General features: G+C 42.3%; 1 protein-coding gene across 4 annotated transcripts; it reads left to right on the top strand.

Annotated features, from left to right (window-relative positions):
* Positions 1-613: 613 nt before the first annotated feature.
* On the top strand, positions 614-20,731 carry Prdm1 (PR/SET domain 1). 4 transcript variants are annotated; one of them, XM_026389660.2, is made up of 7 exons: positions 614-670; positions 2,305-2,553; positions 9,166-9,285; positions 12,850-13,102; positions 18,147-19,243; positions 19,636-19,764; positions 20,156-20,731. In XM_026389660.2, the coding sequence occupies exons 1-7, from the start codon at positions 629-631 to the stop codon at positions 20,729-20,731; spliced, it is 2,466 nt and encodes an 821-aa protein (XP_026245445.2). In that variant the 5' UTR covers positions 614-628. The 4 variants fall into 4 exon arrangements, with proteins under 4 accessions (XP_026245445.2, XP_077658123.1, XP_077658122.1 ...); XM_077801996.1 differs by lacking the exon at positions 614-670 and adding an exon at positions 1,940-2,023; XM_077801997.1 differs by lacking the exon at positions 19,636-19,764 and having other exon boundaries at positions 629-670.
* The last annotated feature ends 1,525 nt before the right edge of the window (positions 20,732-22,256 follow it).

The raw sequence follows: 22,256 nt of genomic DNA, 5'->3' as shown, positions 1-22,256 counted from the left end.
TCCCGAGGTCAATTCTGTGAATCCTGTAACTGCGGACTCAAGCTGAGGAACTACACAAATGTTTTAGGTAGTTTTTAGGTTTCCTTCAGTTAAGGAGTGTGCGCCCCCGTATTCTGCCGCGACAGGAAGCCGGGCGATCTGGAGTATTTAGAATACAATACAGCACCATTAAACGTTGAGGGTAAGTGACTTCAAAGGGAAGTAAGAGGATTCCAAGTAAATGTTGAAATTCAGACGCGGAGAGAGGAAGCTCTCAGCGGCGGCTCGCAATCCGGGGGAAAGCCCTGGGCTCCGCGCAGCTCGGGCGAGCCCAGGTATGGCCACGCCCCCATCTCTGGCAGCTGGTAGGAGTGAATCAGACGAGTGGCTAGTGAAGTCTGCAGCTGGGAGGAGAAAGAGCCGCCGTTCTGGTTAGCACAGACAGTGCTGCCGTGACACTCGGCCCTCCAGTGTTGCGGAGAGGCAAGAGCAGCGCGCAGCACCTGTCCGCCGAGAGCCGGGAGCCTGCGCCGGGGCAGCGGTAGGAAAGGAGGGACCGCCGAGGTGCGCGTCAGTGCTGCCCAGCCCGGCCCGGCCCGGGACGCGGGGAGAATGTGGACTGGGTAGTCATGAGTGAGACTTATCTCAGATGTTGGATCTTTGCTTGGAAAAACGTGTGGGTACGACCTTGGTAAGGAACTTGATTTTTATAATTGACCGAAAAACTTTCTTTTTCCTTACTTCCTTTCTTTTCGCTCTTTCTTTTCGTTCGTTCTTCCTTTTTTTTTAATCTTTTTTTTTTTTTTGATAACGCAGTTGCGGTAGAAGGAGAAATGCTTCTGTTTTAGTACACTTAGTACTGTCAAACATTTATAAGACTTTTTCCTTATGAATCATTAACCCTTTCGGTTCTAGACATAATTGTCAATTCATTGAAATTTCAGTAGTGGTGCTTACCCACCCCCCGGCAAACAAAATAGCTATTCCGGGTCTGCTGAAGTTTTCAATTTTATTTTATTTTTAACATTTATATGGCGTTATGACGCTACATGTTGTAAATAAACAAGCTATTTTAAGTCTTGACTGAGGCAAAGATAACTTCAAATCTTTTTTTTTTAAAGAAAAGAGCAACATATTTAGAAAAGAAGTGGAAGAATGTAGAACCATCTTGATGGACTTCCACGGTGTTGTGTTTACATTTTAACAAGCACGTCTTCCATGGAAAGGATACCCCCATTCCTAATTTTTATCAAACACATCTATCTACGTGGGAATACACTGCAGAAGTTGTTTATCTCTCTCCTTTGGAAAGCACTTTTGCTGTGTGCGGGTGGATTTGGGGACTATCCTCATCAGTTTACAAGTGGAAGCAGATCTTGTGCTCTGAGTCTTCTATATTTGTTATAACTTTAGTTACAGTAAACTGTAGCACATCAGTGACTTCTGGGAATTTGTACACTTTCAGATTTAAATGGAAAGTGCTATTTGTAGCTGAGGGCTCCTAAAGGAATTCTCTTCAGGGAATTCTATTGAATAGTTTAATGTTCTGCGCCTTGTCAATTTGGAGTGTGATGCCCACAGATCCAAAGAAGCTGCGGGAGAGGGGGTGTTTTCCCCTCACTCATTTTCCCTCTTTTTCCTGTGGTCCAGACGATCTCTGTCTGAAGCTCAGTGATGCTGGCAGGATGCAGCCCTTTTCAGTCTTCCATGCGAGAGGATGAAAGAGCGCGTAGCAGAAAGGGGGGGGGGCAGTTGTTTTGAAAGTTGTTTTGCGCTGGGAGCTGGTGGGAAAGTTCAGTCTTCCCCGTTTGGAAAAGGCAGGCTGGGTTCCGCTCCTGCACCACACGCGCTTTCCATTTTTAGCTTCATTCAGAGGCAGACAGAGCTCCTTCCTCTTCCTCTCCTTGTTTGTGACACTTTTCTGAGGCAGCTTTTCCACAGTGCTGAGGGTCTGGCGGCCATGACCCCAGGCGTTCTGGGACACAGGACACAGCGCCCACAACATTTTTCTGCCGTGAGAGGTAAAGCCAGGGATTGTTCAAAGGTGTTTCTTCTTCTCCCCCCAGTGAGGTTGCCACATTCTTCTTCTTTTTTTTCTTCTTCTTCTTCTTCTTTTTTTTTTTTTTAAATAACTAAGTAGCATTTAAAAACCTTGCTTCTTCAAGGCAATGTACTTTATATGTCTTTTGGGCTCTTACTCAACTGGACCAAGCACTCTGCATCTGCTTTAAAGTCTTCAGACTACTGTATTAGTCATAGCCTCTGAGAGGGAGCCATAGGAACAGCAGGACAATGGGGACTGAAGGCCTTTCCCTTCTCTTCCAGGCTGCCCCCAAGTGTAGCTCCAGTGCTGTAAAGTTTCAAGGGTTGGCAGAGGGGACTGAGGAGACCATGAAAATGGACATGGAGGATGCAGACATGACTCTGTGGACAGAAGCCGAGTTTGAAGAGAAGTGTACATACATCGTGAATGACCACCCCTGGGATTCTGGGGCGGATGGAGTGACTTCTGTTCAGGCAGAGGCATCCTTACCAAGGAATCTGCTTTTCAAATATGCCACCAACACCAAAGAGGTAAGCCTCTGGTTTATTGCTGAAGAAGACTGGCACCTGGTGCTAGATCTCCCCACTTGCCCTTGAGGCCTCCTCTATGAAAATCTTGAAGTATCAGTAAATAATTGAGTACTCGATGCACTTTTGTCATTGCTTTCTCTTTCCCTAAATCAGTTCCTCCTCATTTCCTCCAGCCTTCAACTGTCTCATACTAATTAGTAAACAGTTCAATCTTTTGGCAAATTGACACGTCTCGGTGAGCTTCTGAAAAGCTCTGCACCCACTGGCCCTTCGTTTTGACAATATTTTAAAGGGAGAAAACTTTTCTCAATGTTTCTTTTGTCTCCCTTTGGTCATTAGATGGCTTTATTCTTTTTAACGAGCCAGCTTTACTAGCTGGGTTTCTAAAATTATTCTCAAAACCTTGACGTGTTTATGAACTGAAGTGATGGCATAAACCGAGAAGAGGGTCACGTAAAAGTGTCCTCTGTCCGGATGACTTCACTAACCACTGTTTATCTGCAGCAGCTACTTTGCTCTGGTTGGACTGGCAGGCCGATTCCTTACTGGCCTCTGAAGTGGGTACGCTCTTTGTTGTTTCAAAGGGGCTGAAAACCTAAACTTGGAATGAGCAACTGATTTGTATTTACCCTTTTATATAATGATTATAGCTAGGCGTGATGTTTAACTGTGAAATAGCTTGCAGAGCCGCCTCTTGTTTTGAGAATTTGGCTACTACAGTTGCTCTCACTAGGCTGACTTGAAGGAACCCACCCCTCAGCCAGCTTCCCATTCTCAGCCTGCAGAACTGTCTGCTGCTGCCTTCAGAAAGTAGTGAAAAGGAGTCCTTTGCTCTAAGAATCCAGGATTTGCTGCTGGGACTATTCATTACAGCCATGTCAAATCACTTTCCCCCTTCCCTTAGGAACAGCATTAAAAGGAATCCGGGAGCCTATTTGGGAAACACTTTGTCGCTTTCCTGTTTGTGTGTCTGAGTTCAGTGTTTTTGGTGAGGGGAGACACAGCTGTCTAAAATTAAATAGAGCAATTCTGCTTTGAGTTTCATTAAAGCTCTACTTTTCAGTGTTTTTATTTTTTTTTTCTTTCCCTGCTGGGAGAGTGGTGGTAGATTTTGTAAAAAGCAAAATTTAAATTGTAGTTGTACATGAATGTTACCAAAAATGTAACCCCAGAGGTCGGTCTTAATTAAACCTCTTCCTGAAAGTAATGCTCTTCTCAATAGAAAGTCTAATATGTGGCCCTTGGAATCAATGTAGCATTATTGAAGGTTTGGCTATGGCTTTAAGAGGTGTAGTGTGTTTTTCCTGTATCAGGTTTGACTTAATATTGTTCTGTTCCCAAGGTACATTTGTGTTAGGCTGTCCTTACCAGTCTACTAGGACTGAAGTAAAGATCTTCATTCTGTGGGACATCTCTTTTTATCCTTATTATAATGTTCTTATCCTCAGTTTAGCTCTTGGCTTAAGTTTTTCAATTTTTGTCATTCAACTGAAAATCATAATTGAGTTAAGTTGTGCTCTTTAGTCCAAGGTTCAGAGAGATAGTCACTCACCCAAAGGCTACAGTTAGAGGCAGACATGGGACTTGGAGCAAAGTTCTTCTGACTTCTCCAACAAGTACTTCTCGATTATGCTACACTGGCCCCTCTTGGTGTCACTGTGGTTTTATTTATCGTCTTAACATATTTCAAACTGAGCCTTTATTGAGTTTGTTTGGTTTTCTTTCGTCTCCCTATTTTAGTATGCTAATCAACCAAAAAACAGACAGTACCTGTGTTCCTGAAGGGGATCCTTCAAAACTAACTTAGGAGACCAGGATTCTCTTATCCTATTTACCCATGTTTTATTGAGCTTGTGTAGGGGATAGTACACCCCTAGTCCCTAATCACAAAAGCAGCCAGGAATAAACTTGAATGTCATTCTGTCTTTAGCTTTCTCTGGAATTTGTACCTCCTTCCTACCTTTTTTGAACTTGGGGAAAGGACAGCTCCCTTTAGGTGGTGAAAGAGGATTGTGATGTTGAGCCATTGAAGGTATAATAACTGCAAACCAGTTCTAGGACAGAAATATTCAGGATTGATGAGATGTTTACATTGTCATTATTCACTTTGTTCTTCATGTCTCATAAGCCTGAGCTGGAAATAGGGTAGAAACCTTTCTACTTATAGTTTTTATCTGATTTATCTTGCCCTTCTTTAATGTTTTCATTAATTTAAACAACAGGAGATGTTACATTATGTACTGTTGTGCTGACATACTGGGGAATTTTTTTTAACAAGATCATTTTTCATTATGAATTGTGCTATGTGTCAGCACCTTTTTTTCCCCTTGGTTTAAAAACAAAACATACATCCCATATTTCTGATCTTGACCTTCATTTTTAGATTTGGCTTAGAATAATTGTGCACTCGTTAATGAGGCTTTTCTTACTTCCTATTTCCAGAACTAAAACCAAATATAGACATCCTATTCAAAACTTCTAAAACCTTTAAAAAAAAAAAAGACTTCTAAAACTTTTTAAACTGACAGGTTGTTCTTTTACGGGGATTTTCCCCATGTCCTCCTGAAATTATCTTCTATGAATACTTGACTACACAAAAATCAGTTTCGACACTTGTATTTTTGAAGCAGTAGCCTGTATTAGTTTCTGCCCTCAGCTGAGGTTGCTGGCCTTCAGGAGGGGAGTCTGACCTTAAGTCATGTGCTGATAAAGATTGGGTAAATAGACCATGTAAAAGTTATCTCACCATAACATGGAATTCCCTCTTCAAGCTCTTTTATTTGGGAGATGATGTTCTAAGATGTTACCGAGTTTCCTTCAAAAGAAATGTAATGAAGAAGTAAACTTTCCAAAAACATCTCTGTTCACGTCGCTCCTTTTTAAAATGAGGTGTGTTACAGGGTGAAGGTCTTGGATCACTTTAGAGTTCTAGTCCTCTCAATGAAGATATCCAGACAGTCAAAACAGAAGTTCTGTGGGGTGGGATCCAGAGAGGAGGTAGAGATAGCTAATGATTAAAATGATCTTAATGGAATTTGAGGCAAGGATGCTCAGACCACATTTAGATCTGAAAAAAAAATGTTTCTGCTTAAAGTTTATTGTTCTGTTTGTATACCCTCTGAAAGGAGCAATTCACCTTTAAAACAAACAAACCTAATATGTGTTCTTACTGTCATAGTTTCATTCAGTATTCCCATTCAGTCTCTCACAAGCTGTAAAATCATCTTCATTTTGTACAATCGAAAAGAAACCTTTTATTTATTTATTTATTTATTTTATTTTTCTGGAAGCTGAGGACAACCAGGTATAGTCTGTAGCTGAGGCCACTGACAGAGACAGATGTGTCCAAGTGGCAAAGGGGTCTGCTTAGCACAGAAAGCATGAGCAAAGGGCTTCCGTGGGGGCAGATGAAGCATGGCTTTGTGGAAATGCAGTGTCCTCTCCCTGAAAGGTTTATGGAAGACTTACAGTAGCCTGTCCCCAGCAGTAATTCTTTAGGACCCTGGTCAGTTCCAGTGAACTTTCCTTCCTGAGTTAGGTGAACACATTCTTAATTTAGCACTGTGGCATTCAAAGCACATGCCAGGTTTCTCTGCTTGCTCCAAGGATAGAATGTTGCACATGAGGAGTCAGGAAGATGGGGCTGGATAAACCCCTGGATCATTTAGGACCAGAGGGACAACTCTTGTCTTGGTTTCCACTTCCCATTAAAAACAACCCTGGTGACTGCCCCCCTCAGAGTTACCTGGAGAAGCACATAATCTTAAGGGTTGCGGCTTTTGTGTCCTTTTGAATAATAACTCCAATACGAATTCAAGAAGGTATTGATTGCATAGTATTAGAGCACAGTGCTTGGATTGGATGTAGGTGATTCATCAGCTACAGGATTCCTTCCAACCTCGAAATTGTGCTATCTATAGAGGTTAGTCTGTGTACTCTACAGCTCTGTATATAATAGGAGTTTAAACAATTAAGGTTCTGGCTGATTTGTAAAGGTAATCAAATAACAAAGTTCTCAGTTTGTCTGAGGCTTGAGGATCTTCGTTTTCTCTTCCACCACCTGCTGTCCTCTTTTTGTTTGTGCCCCTGTCTTGCCTGTCAAGTTGTATTTGTGAGGTTAAAGATGGCAAGACTCCTTCCAAAACTGCTGTCCTCCTCCCCCAGTAACTACTCCATCATTGAGCTTAGTTGGTGTTAGGGGTTCATGCCTTCCTCAGATGCTTTGTAGGAACAAGATTCTGGTTGACTTCTTTCTGGCCACCAGACAATGTGTGTTTTCTTAGTGTGTCAGATTGATAGCTGAAAACCAAAAGGCTCATCCTGTGGAAGAACAGCAATTTGGAACAAAAACCGTGACCTCAATGTAATGCTCCTTGTTGGTAATCAAGTTCTGGCTCCCAGGACACTGTCTGCAAGAGACTATAATTTAAAACAAAGTTGATGAACCAGTTGAGTACCTTTCTTAAAATTACTGCTTTAAAGTGGATATGTTGAAAATATCAACTGCTAATTATTGGCTCACCAACAAATGGCACTATTTGTTTTTCCTGTTTGTCATTTTAATATTATGGAATAAGCACTCAAACGTGAATGTCTAATGATTTGTGAGTCATTGAAGTCAATTCCATGAATTTTTCAAATTAATTATAAGGTTTGATAATATGTCCTAATCAATGAGCCTCTACATAAGCCCTAGTCTACTTAAGCTTAAGTATATATTTTTGTCTCAAGACTGCTCAAAGATGCTCCTGTCCCCAGTGGTGGTGCTGACATACCAAGGATGATGAACTATTCTTGAAAGGGCAGATAGATGTAAATGAAGGCAGAGGAGGAGAATGAAATGAACATCTGCTTTTTTCAGCTCTCTGCCAGAAATTCATAGAGGACCAAAAATAGCACTCTAGCTCGCCAACCTTGTTTCAACTTGTGTTAGGTGTAGGAAATTTTCTTTTCTGTTTTTTTTTTCTCTCTTTCCAATCTGAGTATGCTCCATTAACTTGTATATTGAATACTAAATTGTTTTAGAAAACAAATCATTTGCTGATGAGAAAACTTCCATGAGAAAGACTGGTCTGTCACAAAATGTAGGTGTGCTTATTTCCTACTTATTTAAACAGTGATAAGATAAATGAGATCTCAGTACATATCACAGCCAAAATCTTAGATTCCACTGTGTACTATTTGAATAGCTATTGGCATCTGCCATTTTAGGTACACAGTTACACGGGAAGGATAATAAAAACTGGAAATAAATATTGTCTTCTACTCCAACTCCCAATCCTTGGTCCATTTCAGCTAAGATATTCAATAAGTAATTTGTAGTCTGTTTTGAACAAAAGAAAATAAAAATGGGAAAGTGAGAGAATAAAAACCAAAGCAAAACTGTAACTGCAATCGTCATCAAGGACAGCTCACAGGGTTCTTTTGAATAGTGATGAATTGCTTCCTGATTCGTGGTTGGTGATTTTTTTTTTTTAATTCCCTCAAGAAATTTACGATCAAGGAGGAACTAGCATAGTTAACATGTTTCTTTAGCCAGGCCCTGCCAAGTGCAAATGCATGAAACATCCAATCTGAGAAGGTCATTTTCTCAGATCTAGAACCCACAGCTCTCTCGGTATAAATTACATTTCAAAGGAGGGCTTTTGACCACTGTCACGTAGAAGATGTTAGGGAAGTACAAAGTTACTTGAAAGATCTTTCTTCTGCTGCTAAAGAGAACTTACAAGCTATGGCAGGGGAGGAGGACTCATCTAGAATTAAAAAAACATAATGTGTTTGCTTTCTGGTTCCTTTGGCCTCTGCGGAACAACTAAAGAGCATTATTTTGGTTTCTGAGGTTTAAATTATTTTATTCCCCTCAAGCACACTGTGTTTATGGTTTGAGGGAGAATGAGAAATAGGAAACTAGGAGGGGGGACCTGAAAAAGTCTCATCTTGACCATCTGATTTTGCAGTGTCTTGTTCTTAATCTAAAGCAGAATGGTTATCCTCTCTGATCTTCTAGCAAGAAACATAGTTAATAAAAATAAAGAATTCCCAATCACTGGAAGATAATCCTCGAGACTATTTTAATGCTTGGTTGAGTATTTGCTTAGACCTTGAACTTTTTTAAAAAATATTTTTTAGATGTTTATGAACCTTTATTTTATTCATTTATGTATATGTGGTGCTGAGAATCTAACCCAGTGCCTCACACATGATAGGCAAGTGCTCTACCACTGAGCCACAACTCCAGCCCTAGACCTTAAACTTTAAAAGATGATCTTCTTAAAATTTTTTTAAAAGATGGTCTTCTATGTAAATCCCAAGTTTGAGGCCAGCCTCGGTAACTTAGTGAGACCCTGTCTCAAAATAAACAGGGCTGGGGATATAGTCAATAGGAGCACTTGCCTAGCAGGCCCTAAGCTCTGGGTTCAATCCCCAGCACCCCACACACTGATGGTATCCCCTCAGGTGAAGCTTACTGTTTGTTACCTGCACAAGCACTCATGAATGTCTGCTCCCCATAGTTGATTGTGTCACCACTTGACTGTTCAATTTGTTAGAATAACAAGATTGGTTAACATTTTGCAGTTAAAATAACTGTTTCATGTATTTTATCCCTTTTAGGTTATTGGGGTGGTGAGTAAAGAATACATACCAAAGGGAACACGATTTGGACCCCTAATAGGTGAAATCTACACCAATGATACAGTCCCCAAGAATGCCAACAGGAAATACTTCTGGCGGGTAAGTAAGGAAAAATTTTCATGACTTTCAGTATTAGGAAAAACTGGAGCTAGAAGAGCAGGGTCACTTCCTTTTTCAGCCTGTGCTAAGAGATGCTGGGTCCCTGTGGGAACAGAGAACTCTGAGCAAGTGCAGAGAAACTGATTAAATGTTTGGCTCTGGAAGTACAGCCCATGGGTGTTTAGTGGGGGAGATATGCACTATATGTGAATCTTAATTTTTTGCAACTCATTAGACCTTGTGATGAAAGGAAACAGTTTGCTGCTTGCTTTAAGGGTAGGTTCATTTGCATTTCTCTGCAAGGAAGTAGTAATGAGTCACCAAGCCTTAGATTTCACCCCTTCTTGATTTCTTGCTGAGTTAACTTTAATTGAATGGAAGAGTTATCATAAATGAATTATGTTGAAGAGAAATGTCACTAAGGAAGGATGGGTAGAAGATGGGCCAGGAGAATGGAGAAGGACCATAGAACTTGTCCTATTTAAGTCCATCTATACTATAAAAGTAATCAAATCTGACAGTATGTAAGTTACTTCCATAGTATAAGGAAAATGCTTACAATCCAGTAAAAAAAAAAAAAAAAAAAAAAAAAAAAGTCTGGCGTATACAACCTCCTTTGAAATATCAGGGTTAGGAAGGACCACCATGGTGAACCAGTGAGATGGAATTCTTAAGTAAAAAACTGTATTAGAAGTGAACAGAGAGGGCTGGTGATGTAGCTCAGTGGTTGAGTGTCTGCCTGGCATGCATGAGGCCCTGGGTTTGATCCACAGTACCCCCAAAAAAAGGAAAAAAAATGAACAGAGAAAAGTCAGAATCCCTTTTTGCATAGATGTGTTTGGGATACTCAGTTTGCTAAATTAAGAAATGTTTACTTAAACCTAGTAAGCAATTTTATACATACTTATATAAAATGTACATATCTAAAATAAATGGCTGCATGGTAAATTGGATTATGCTTCCTTTGGCTGGTAATTGGCCTAAAAATCTTAGTGCTTTTTATACAAGTATCACAAAAGACTTGTTAGGGGGTTACTCAGAAGCTATTCCTAAGATATATTTTTTTTAATCCAGAAAGTCTTGTGTTTCTGGAAATTTACTTTACTATTTCCCAAGTAAAAGAGAACAGTTATATATGTTCACCAAGAATCATGCACCCTTAATTTTTATTTAATGATTACACTTGTTTAAAATGTGTTCACTGGCTGAGCTCAGTGGCACACACTGTAATCCCAGCTACTTGGGAGGCTGAAACAGGAATATGGCCAGTTCAAGGCCAGCCTCAGCAACTCAGCGAGACCCTTTGTCAAATTAGAAATTTTAAAAAGGGATGGGGATGTGCTCAGTGGTAAAGGGCCCCTGGGGTTCAATCCCCAGGATCAAAATAAATTACAACATATTCACTGCATGACTTATAATAGAAAAATATGAGCACATGTTTTGCTTTTATTGCCAAGAAATTCTTCTCAGAGGTGAGCCATCGAGGTATACTGATCTTAAAGTCAAAGGTCTGAATTAACAGAGTCCCATGTAAGTCTCTTTACTACCTGGTCATTTTGAAAAAAAAAAAAAAAAAAAAGACAAGAAACACCTAAGAATCTCTCTGTCCCTTCCTTATTTCATTTAAAGATTTCAGGATAAGTAACTAAAAGTCCAGCCATTCACTTGCAAAGGATATTGTCAGAGATAACTTCTCACGTGTCATTAGAAGCATCCCGATTTTGCTGGCAGGAATGTGAACATCTGTTGTAAGGAAAGAAAAACTTTCATGCAAATTACACAGTCAAAGAGAAGGGGTGTTCAAGTTGAGAAACCAGTGACATTTCTTGTAACTGTACTATGAGTCAGCACGTTTTTAATCTTGTGATAATAGATGGAAATGCAGCAGCGAGGTGAGTGACAGGCAGCAGGGTTCGTTTTACGTGTGCATTATTTTATTTTCTGGTGGGGATGTGCGTGTGACTTCATGGCATGGACGGTTCTGTTTTTGAATGAGGATACAGTAAATCGTAGTCCGTGGAAGGCTGACTGGAACCGCCAGACCCATAGCTTTAGAAAGCAGTTTCCGCCGGCGGAGAGCACTAGAGCGATGGAACCCCACGTTCCTGGAAGTTTGCACATCAGAGTAAACAAACTTGAAAACCCCTCTTGATAGCCGAATTCACCCAGCCTTGTTCCATTTTCTCTTAACAAAACACACCGCAAAAGCTCTCACAAGCTGCTTTGATGAAGCCACATGTATTTCCCCCTTCGCAATTTACAGGAAGTTACTCTTAAAAGAAAGTGATTCTGGTGTTTACTGCCTGTGTTAAAGGGACAGGGTTCCTTTTTTAACTCCTGATAACATTGGAGGGAAATAGAGAAACGATTCACAGACTTCACGTAGCCAGCAAGTGAATCAGAAGAAAGCAACAGCCTGCTGTCCTGTTAGAGCAAAATCTCTGCTACCCCCCTACCTACTGCTCAGAGGCTGGGGTTGCAGATGACCAGGTATTGGTTGTGTGTGTTGAAGGAAAGCTCTTGGGTCTGAAGAAAAGGTGGCACCTCTTAAGAGGAAGGAGAGAGAGCAGCTTTCTGTGGAAGGATATGGAGCATGTAATTTCAGTAAGAGTCTTATCTTGAATTTTTCCTATTCTTACCTCTGTCTTTTTACAAAGTGCCCCGAGTGCCTCTGTTCACCAAAAGAGGTGTTACTCCAAGACAAACTGGGAATCCTTTGTGAGCTGCCTTTCTTTCTGTTCTTTTCCCACAATTGCAAGGCTGGGGCTCTTCGCTTGAGGTTTTGGCCAACCTGCCCACAGAGAAGGGGTTCTCTCTTCCCTTCTCTGGCTTGAAAGCAAGGTGCAAGGCTGAACGTGTTTATCAAGAGGAAAAGTGACTTCTCAGTAGACTGTCAAACTCTGGCCTCTGTCCCAGCGCTCCCTTTGTTATGGCAGGTGAAGTTCACCTTTGCCCCACCCAGCGCTTCCACAAAAAGGCACGGTTCCAAGTATTCATATGAACAAGTGTTACTTTAGGACTCTGGAGGGTTGGGGGTGGAGGATGTTTGCATAGTCTGAGCCTTGGGCGGAGGTGTAGGAAACAGCTAGTACAGAGGCCATAGAAAAAGCTGAGACTCAGTTTGACGCAGTCAGTCAGCTTGCTCTTCTACCCAATGACTCAAAGCACTAAAAGTCAGCAGAATCGGAACTAAAGTTAGTAGCATCGCCCATTTGCCATTGACCGTGCTGTAGCAAAAGTAGTACTCTGGTGGTTTAATCGGTTTGAGGCCGCTTCTTAGGTGAAATTTTGTGTTTCATTCTTCTACTATTTTTCCCGACCATGAAAAGATGATAAAACTCAAATGGAAAAGGTAACTGACAAGAATGTGCCTTACCTGTTTCCACCTTCATTTCTGCTGATTCAAGACTACTCTGGCCAAACTGATCTGATTCTTTTTCTAATTGAGCACTGGGGTGGTGGTGTGGGGGGCGTGGGTCAGCGATCACACACTGTGTGATCTGTGCTGAGAGGTCCTCTCTGGCTGACTTCCTCTTACACATGTCTGTCTTCTCTTTTGGACAGATCTATTCCAGAGGGGAGCTTCACCACTTCATTGATGGCTTTAATGAGGAGAAAAGCAACTGGATGCGCTATGTGAATCCGGCACACTCTGCCCGGGAGCAAAATCTGGCTGCGTGTCAGAACGGGATGAACATCTACTTCTACACCATTAAGCCCATCCCTGCCAACCAGGAACTTCTTGTGTGGTATTGTCGAGACTTTGCAGAAAGGCTTAACTACCCTTATCCTGGAGAGCTCACAATGATGAATCTCAGTAAGTGGATTACAGAACAAAAAATAAATAAATAAAAATAAAAAATGCCAGTAATGTCAGTTCTGCCCCTGTGAGCTAATAACAGGTTGTTTAATTATATGGCTTCATCATCTGTTGGACTAAGTAGGTGGCTTAAACCAGAGATGAGGAAGAGGAAAAACATTTTTTAGTCCCTATTCCCTGTCATGTAACCTGACCATTTAAAAAAAATATATTAAGAGCTTCTTTGAGTATTGAATTCAGAAACTTACAGGAAGAAATATGTGTCCAATTCTAATTTATCCAAAAGGGGGCAGTTGGGAGTTTAATAGAGATTGGTCCAGACATGCAGAACATGCAAGCTATCACCTCTTGTTGATGGCAGTTTGTTGGTGTTTAAAATGTGCATTGAAATAATGTAGAGGTGCACATTTGTATATAAAGTCAAGGTCTTATGTGGAACATAAGGTTGTTTCTAGAAAGGCTCTGTCATAGTTTTTCAAGTATATTCTAAGTGAATAACCCTAGAGATTTCATATCTTGGCTTCCTTTCTTATGGTAAAACTAATTAATCTGATCTCCTAATCAGTATTACAGTAACCACCTATCACTGTATCTTAACAAATTTTCAGTTCCTTAGGTTTATAAGCTTTTACTTTTTTTTATTTGGTTAAAAATGCTGTCATGACCTTTCTCTGTAAAGGGCTCCTTCATTTTATCATTCTCAAGTGATCTCTATGAACAATTTAAGAATTAATGTAAAATTCTAACCTCTATTGTAATTATAATTGCATATTCTTGATTAGACTTACTAAATTTTATAACAGCTTTTAAAATGAACTCTTTTGGGCTCAAAAGTTAAAACTGAATGCTGAAATTTTTGTAACTTTTTGTTTTGATAATATTTCAAACTTAAGGAAACAGTTTAAGAACGGTATAAGGCATTCTCAGTTACCCTTTACCCAGACTTGACAATTTTTTTATAGGCTCTCTTGCTTGCTTCATCTAAAGGCTGAATTGTTTTTACTTTACATTTTTACCTTTGGGATATTTGGAATAAATAATAACTTTAACATAAATCACATTTTGACTTCAACTTTAGGACCCATTAACAAACTAATTACTTACCCTAGTTATATGTAATCCATCTGTCCAGCTATTTGTATTTATTATGTGCTATTCAGCTTATTGATCGTCCTTAGGATCTTGAGTCTATATTTGCAATTTTTCTGAAAATCTGGGGCTGTAAAAGCTTCATGACCACTCCTGTAATATCACATTCTAGAATTAGGTCTGTGTCTATGGCTCTTAACACACTACGGTGCTTTTTTGAACTCCAGGGAAAGATCTTGGGCTGTTTGAGAGCAAACTGGCTTCCACCATGAACATCATGAGTGTCATCTGCCCTGACCAATGGCAACAGTCCTCTCTCAGTGCTGCCTGAGACTGCCGGTCACATCTCTAGGGCTAAGTACCCAGCATCCCTTCTGCTGTGTGTGCCTAACCTAATATGAAGGTCCCGGTAGTAAAAGACACAAAGGCACTGTTGGAACATAGTTCTGTCAGAGCCATGTCGGGGGAAGTTGTGCTGTTCTCCCTCACTTTCTCAGCATAGCAAGCCACTTCCCCTTGAGAGTCTCCTTACATTTTTAAAAATTTATTTTATTTTATTTTTTATTTTTTGGCAGTACTGGGGATCTAACTGTGTCCTCACACGTGGTAGGCAAACCCTGTGCCACTGAGTAACATCCCTAACTCGTTTTCTTTTGAGATAGGATCTCTTACCCAGGCTGGCCTTGAACTTGCTATCCTCCTGCTTCAGGTTCCCAAGACCTTACATTTCTTTAGTCATTTATGGATTCAGACAAAGTTTTATTATTTTTTAAATCTTTAAACAGTAAGTCCACTGGGGTCACCCCAACCCCACTGACTTCCCATGAAGAAACCTTTCTGCACACAACCCCCACTCTGTGCCCATCAAGGGAAGGTTTTAAAGGCCTGGCATTTTTGTTCCCCAAGGAAAGACTTTGCACTGTATTGTAAGTGTCAAGTGCTTATGTTCAGAAGCAACACGATGAAATGACACCTTTGTGCCTTCAAATATCTGCTTTTATTTAAGCAGAATTTTTCCAAATGGTGGTGGTAGTTGGGCATTTTCAGGTACCCCTTCATTGTCCGATATTCATAGGAAAGAATGAGAGTCCACAACAGCCAGTCACACAGCAGTAAGACTCAGGCGCTGATTGTGAAACCAGTTGTCTTAGGTGTGGCAACTGATGAGTGAGACTCTGATCAGGAAAATTTCCACTATTTCATCAGGCCTAATAGGGAGATTGTGTCTCCAAATGAGTTATGTTGGATTTCCAGGCTTAAAGCACAATAGGGGCCTATGCCAGACCACAGAGGGGCTGATTTGACCCTGAGGATTCAAGTGATAGACTTGAGGAGATGTGAAGCAATTTGAAGGAAGGAAAAGTAGCCAGAAATCACAAATTGGCATGAATGTTAAGTTTAAAAAAAAAAAAAAAAAGGTGAGACCCACTTAAGACCCTACCCCTCCTTTTTTTTTTTTTTGCCATCTATCTAACTAACCCATCTAGAAAACAGTTGACCAAATTATAGACTTCTAAATGTTAATCTGCTTTCTCAGTTTCAGTTGAAAACAGACTTTGTTTTGCCTACTGCAGAACTTCTAGGTTCTTTCTTATAGTCTCGGGGGTTCTTATTATAGATCGAAAATGTGAGTCGGCATAATTAAGCCATTCAGAGCCTTCAGAAGCAGTTCACTCTTGAAATGACTCCCTCCGCCTACAGCCATTTAAGATTGAAGAACAAAAACAGATCTTGATTTTCTTTTTCATGTTAACTCAAGCTGCTGCTGAGTGGGAGAGTCAGAAATGACACCAGCTCCCCTGATTACTCAGCTGCTGAAGGACGATTTTGTAAAATGTACCTTCATATAGACTCCATAACTTCCACCTGTAGGACATTTTAGAGAGCCTCACATTTCACTCTGGATACAGAAGAAGGTGTAGATCTGTTTCCCAAAGACATCAGAGATCGAAAACATTTAGAGTAGATATAATGTGCACCAGGCACTGTGCCAGATATTTTCCATAGAAAATTTGAAATTTTGACTCTGTGTGTGTGTGTGTGTGTGTGTGCGCACACACACGTGTTTTGTGGTTGTCCAAGACATTAGCTTCATGTCAGTTTTTAAATTCAGTTCTATTAAGGTGCTTAGGAAGAACACAGACTAAATCTGGGGGCAGTGCTGGGAATTGACTTAAATGTACATGCTCACTGGATTTTAGAACCCTGGGGGTATTGGAGCTACTGAAAAAATTGAGAACTAGATGTACTCGGCCGCATAAAGATGACACAAAGTTAGCCGGATGAATTTTCTGTATTTTTATTTTATTGGGGGCAGTTTTTTTTTTTTTTTTGTTAACTTGAGCCTGAAGATGCATCCCAGTCATTCCTTTTTTTTTTCTCCACCTTCATAAAATTCCTTCCTGCGGCTGTGAGATGCCTCACCTATCAGCTTTCCAGCTTAGTTGTCTTTCTCTTCCTTTACCATTTCAGCTTTAAAAAACAAAAGTGACAATTTGAACTTCCTGCCTGCTGGGCCTCACTGAAAGGCTGATATTGGCCTGATAAGGGGATATTTATTTTGGTTTAGTGACTTCAGAAATCCTCTCCCTCAACAAGCTTTCCATCACTGCCCCCTGATCAGCATCTTCCCTGATAGTGTTGTCCGAGGTGTTTATTCTGGGGCTTCTGGCTGGCCCAGGAGTAACTGATAACAGCTAGCAGGAGATAACACTCTCTGAGGGGCTCTCCAACTGGAAGGAATCCCTCCCTTCAGCCTGTCAGCCTGGAGAATGGATTTCAAGAGCTCCATTTTTGAGGTCCACAGAGTTCATCTCTAGACCCATCAGGTAGCAGGCCTGGAGAGCTTTCTCTGTGGGATCCAGCAGAACATTCTGTAGGACAAGGAGGGATCCTACTACGAAGGCCTCAGCCCGATGCCCAGGCCCTGGGCCCTGCTACTTCTCAAGGCACCTTCAGCACTCCCCTAGGGCAGGCGAGCCAGCTTCAGGGACGGCCCTTCTGCAACTGGGGCTCCAACCAAGCCTCTGCTGGTTTACTTTTGGTTGCAGGAAAAAGACTAAGCAGGCGTTTTAAGTTTTCTCTGCTCTGACTGATGTTGACTGCAGACCTCACTTGTCCTGTGACAGGGCTGGCAGTGGCATGGATAGTCAGTCGAGAGCTGTCCTCATTGCTCCTGTTCCTAAATAGTCTATTAACCGAGTAACAGATGCCATCCTTGGGAATAAACGCTTCCCTCTCAGCCGCCTCTGTTTTCTTTGGTGGTGTAAGTAATTGAACTGGCTCGGGAAGTACCTGTTGTGGTTTGGCAGAAGTGACTGTCACACCTTGTGATTCCAGGGGACAGTACTGCTGGGAGCCTGGTTAGACCAGAACCTTGGTGAAATGCTTGTGCTGTCCGCCAATTGCACATCAGGGGTGGTATCCAGGTCCTTGATTTATTTGGCATAGTCAGTTTGAATAGGGCTTCATCAAATTCATATATTAAACAAGAAGTTGAAAATTGATGACTGTTTATTACTTGAAATGAGTCTTTATCTTTCACATCTCGCTGCAGGGCGTGCTGATTTCCTTTAGGTAAACTGTGAACATCAGAATGACTTTTATTAACCTGTGACAACCCCCACCCCAGTATTTTTCCACCCCATTTTGATGAATGCTATCTTGTTCCAGTTTGAACAGCACTTTTCTATCATAAAGTTTGTACTAATGGAAACAAGATCATCCAAATGGCCCTGTTTATTCTGTAGATGCTGCCATGGTCCCTGTTTTGCTGAGAAGGAAAAAGAGTAGCACTTCCGAGTGGGTGGCCCTCGAGCCCTCTTGAGTGAGAAGGCGTTGGGAGCCGGGTGCCTGTCATTCGTGACACCAAGTGGTGCTCAGAGCAGCTCTGGTCATTTCACTTCGGTTCTCTGTAGGCCTCTGAGTAATCACCCTTTCTTCTTTATTTCAGCACAAACACAGAGCAACCCAAAGCAACCGAGTACTGAGAAAAATGAACTTTGCCCAAAGAATGTCCCAAAGAGAGAGTACAGCGTAAAAGAAATCCTAAAATTGGACTCTAACCCCTCCAAAGGGAAGGACTTCTACCGTTCTAACATTTCAGACAAGGACATCGATGGCTTTAGAAAGAACGGCAGCCCGGATATGCCCTTCTACCCCCGGGTTGTTTACCCCATCCGGGCTCCTCTCCCGGAAGACTTATGGAAAGCTTCCCTGGCCTATGGGATGGAGAGACCAACTTACATTACTCACTCCCCCATCCCTTCTTCCACAACTCCAAGTCCCTCAGCAAGAAGCAGCCCTGACCAAAGCCTGAAAAGCTCCAGCCCACACAGCAGCCCGGGGAACACTGTGTCGCCCCTGGCCCCTGGCTCTCATGAACACCGAGACTCCTACACTTACTTGAACACACCCTATGGCACCGAAGGTCTGGGCTCTTACCCAGGATACGCACCTGCCCCCCACCTCCCTCCAGCCTTCATCCCCTCTTACAATGCCCACTACCCCAAGTTCCTGTTGCCTCCCTACGGCATGAATTGCAACGGCTTGAGCACCATGAGCAACATCAACAGCATCAACAACTTTGGCCTCTTCCCGAGGTTGTATCCCGTCTACGGTAACCTCCTTGGTGGGGGCAGCCTGCCTCACTCCATGGTCAACCCAGCTTCTCTCCCAAGTTCGCTGCCCTCAGATGGAGCCCGGAGGTTGCTTCCGCCTGAGCATCCCAGAGAGGTGCTTGTCCCAGCACCCCACAGTGCCTTTTCCCTTACCGGGGCTGCTGCCAGCATGAAGGACAAGACCTGCAGCCCCACCAGCGGGTCTCCCACGGCGGGAACAGCCGCCACGTCAGAACACGTGGTACAACCCAAAGCTACCTCAGCGGTGATGGCATCCCCCAGCAGTGACGAGGCCATGAATCTCATTAAAAACAAAAGAAACATGACCGGCTACAAGACCCTTCCCTACCCACTTAAGAAGCAGAATGGCAAGATTAAGTATGAGTGCAACGTTTGCGCCAAGACTTTCGGCCAGCTCTCCAACCTGAAGGTAAGCCTCGTGGCGCTGCGGCGTGCTCACATCCACACCATGGGAACTGCCTTCCGGCAGTGGCAGACCTGGGCTGGGCCGAGTGGGCATGGATTCTCCTTTGCTTTCACCGCTTCTAGTTCTGTGGCTTGGGACAAGTTACTTTGCCTGAGTTTCTTCTGAATAATAAAAATGTGGGGTTTGGGCTAGAAGATCAGTGTCAAGTCCCTGCCAAGCTGAGACTTCTGTTCTTTCAGCTCAGGCCCATGAGAGCATTCTGAAAACCCAAGGCTTTGTTCTCTGTAAGACTTTGTCTTGATGCTTTTCTGAAGACATTTCCACCACAAACACCCGAGTCTTTGAGCAGAAACCTTAGGTGCCAGAGCAGAGCTAACACCTGTGGCTTCTTCCAGGTCCACCTGAGAGTGCACAGTGGAGAACGGCCTTTCAAATGCCAGACCTGCAACAAGGGCTTTACTCAGCTCGCCCACCTGCAGAAACACTACCTGGTCCACACGGGAGAAAAGCCACATGAATGCCAGGTGGGTGGTGTGTTCCGGGTAGAGCTTTTGACCTTTGTAGAAAATATGTGGAGCTGCCTTCTCGTGTCATATAGCCCTTCATTTAAACCAGAGTCCTACCTTGGGCTGAGACTGTGGAGCTCCCCGGTGCTCTGTACCTGCTGACTGGCAGCAAGGGTGACAAAGCCAGTGGGTGGGAAGATGGGAGGGAAGTAAATAGCACACCATGTGCAGTGTGCCCATGTCCCCAGTGTGCTTAGTACCACACCACTGCATTGGGCACACTCGGGGAGGCTCCTAATTCCAGGTTACTGGGCATTGGCCTGTCAGCTTGTCCCTCCCACTGGCAAACTCCTAATCTTCTGTTCTTCCCTCTCTCCCTTCTTGGCCCTCCCTTGTCCCCACACTGTAGGTCTGCCACAAGCGATTTAGCAGCACCAGCAATCTCAAGACCCACCTGCGACTCCACTCCGGAGAGAAGCCTTACCAGTGCAAGGTGTGCCCTGCCAAGTTCACCCAGTTTGTGCACCTGAAGCTGCACAAGCGACTGCACACCCGGGAGCGGCCCCACAAGTGTGCCCAGTGCCACAAGAGCTACATCCATCTCTGCAGCCTCAAGGTCCACCTGAAAGGGAACTGCCCGGTAGCCCCAGCCACTGGACTGGCCCTGGAGGATCTAACCCGGATCAACGAAGAAATCGAGAAGTTTGACATTAGTGACAATGCCGACCGGCTAGAGGACATGGAGGACAACATCGATGTGACCTCTGTGGTGGAGAAGGAAATTCTGGCAGTGGTCAGAAAAGAGAAAGAAGAAACTGGCCTGAAAGTGTCTTTGCAAAGAAACATGGGGAACGGACTCCTCTCCTCAGGGTGCAGCCTTTACGAGTCATCAGACCTGTCCCTCATGAAGTTGCCCCACAGCAACCCACTACCTCTGGTACCTGTAAAGGTGAAGCAAGAAACAGTGGAACCAATGGATCCTTAGGATTTTCAGAAAGCAAGCGTTTGTTTTGTTTCTTGTTCTGACTCTGCGAGTCGGGGTGCCTGTAGCAGATGGCGCATGCGTATCTCCAGATCCGCAAAGCTCTCCTGCGGCAGGGGGTTCCCCTCACCTCTGGAATTAAAGAAGGACTCCAAAGTTACCGAAATCTCAGGGCATAAATGACGCAAAGACTCTCTCTATATATATATGTATACATATTATATATACTTATTTACATCCACATCTATATATTTGAACCTGTGTATTTTGAATATTTGTGTGGATATGTTTGCATAGCCTTCCCATTACTAAGACTATTGCCTAGCCATAATTATTTTTTCAGTGATAATCCTTCATAATTTATTATACAATTTATCATTCAGAAAGCAATAATTAAAAAAGTTTACAGTGACTGGAAATGTTCCTTGTAATTTGAGTATAAATGTTGTAATTTTGTCTTGTGGCCATCTTTGTAGATAATTTCTGCACAGCTGTTTAAGTACCTAAGATTTAGTAGACAAATACATAACTTCAGTCATCCTCTCTCTGTAATAATGATCTGAAAATGAGGTTTCAGTATTGCCAAAGTTTGACAGTTGATGTGTTAATTCATAGGATCATGTCATTTGAACAGCACTGTGTAACATGGGGGGTGTGTGCAGAACTACCCAATGATAACTCGAGTAGAATTTGAACAAGAAAAGGAATCTTGTCATGTTTTGTTCCTAGTTCGTCATTTTTTTTTCTAGTCATTATTTTTACCAAAAAAGTGACAGGAAGTCTTTTTCAACTTGTCTCTCCACAAAAGTAGGGTCCTTGCACCCCACCCCAAAAGTCATTTGGCCTTCAGAGTGGCCACCTGACTTTTGCATCCCAGCGTATTATCTGAAAATGTGAAAGATAAAATTCCATGTTTAAAACCACTGAGAAACTTTCCCGAAGCACAGGTGGTTTTGTACGTGTGAGGTTTGGGAGCTTGAGTCTAGATGTTGTTTTGTTGTTGGTTTTTGTTTTTTATGTCAAATTTGCACAAATGTGGTGCTCTACCAGGAAGGATTTGAAGTAGATAGGCTCGGGCCACACTTAAAAAATACAAACAGAAAAACGGGTATTCTGGTCATCTTAGGGTAAAAGCGGGTAATGGACATTCCTATCCCCAACACATCAATTGTAATTTTTTTCTGTACAACCCAGATTTTCCTCAGTATTTGTGTTTTTGCATTTTATGGTTAATTTAATTGAAGATGAAAGGGCATTGCAAAGTTGTTCAACAACAATTACCTCATTGAGTGTGTTCAGTAGTGCAGGAAGTGATGTCTTATTTGCTACTCCAAAGGAGAAACCAAGTCAGTGTGCTCCAGAAAGATAGACTGTGTCATTCTATCTTTTACTCTGCTAAGCCCAAAGATTACCTGTTGGCACTCAAGGTGTAGCAAAGATTGATGTATATTTATAAATCTATTTATACCACTATACCATGTGTATATATAATATATTTATAACCACTTAAATTGTGAGCCAAGCCATG

This window comes from Urocitellus parryii, chromosome 8, assembly GCF_045843805.1.
Source record: "Urocitellus parryii isolate mUroPar1 chromosome 8, mUroPar1.hap1, whole genome shotgun sequence".
Taxonomy (NCBI): domain Eukaryota; kingdom Metazoa; phylum Chordata; class Mammalia; order Rodentia; family Sciuridae; genus Urocitellus; species Urocitellus parryii.
Note: the sequence above shows the minus strand (reverse complement) of the source record. Positions and strands in the feature narration are given on the sequence as shown.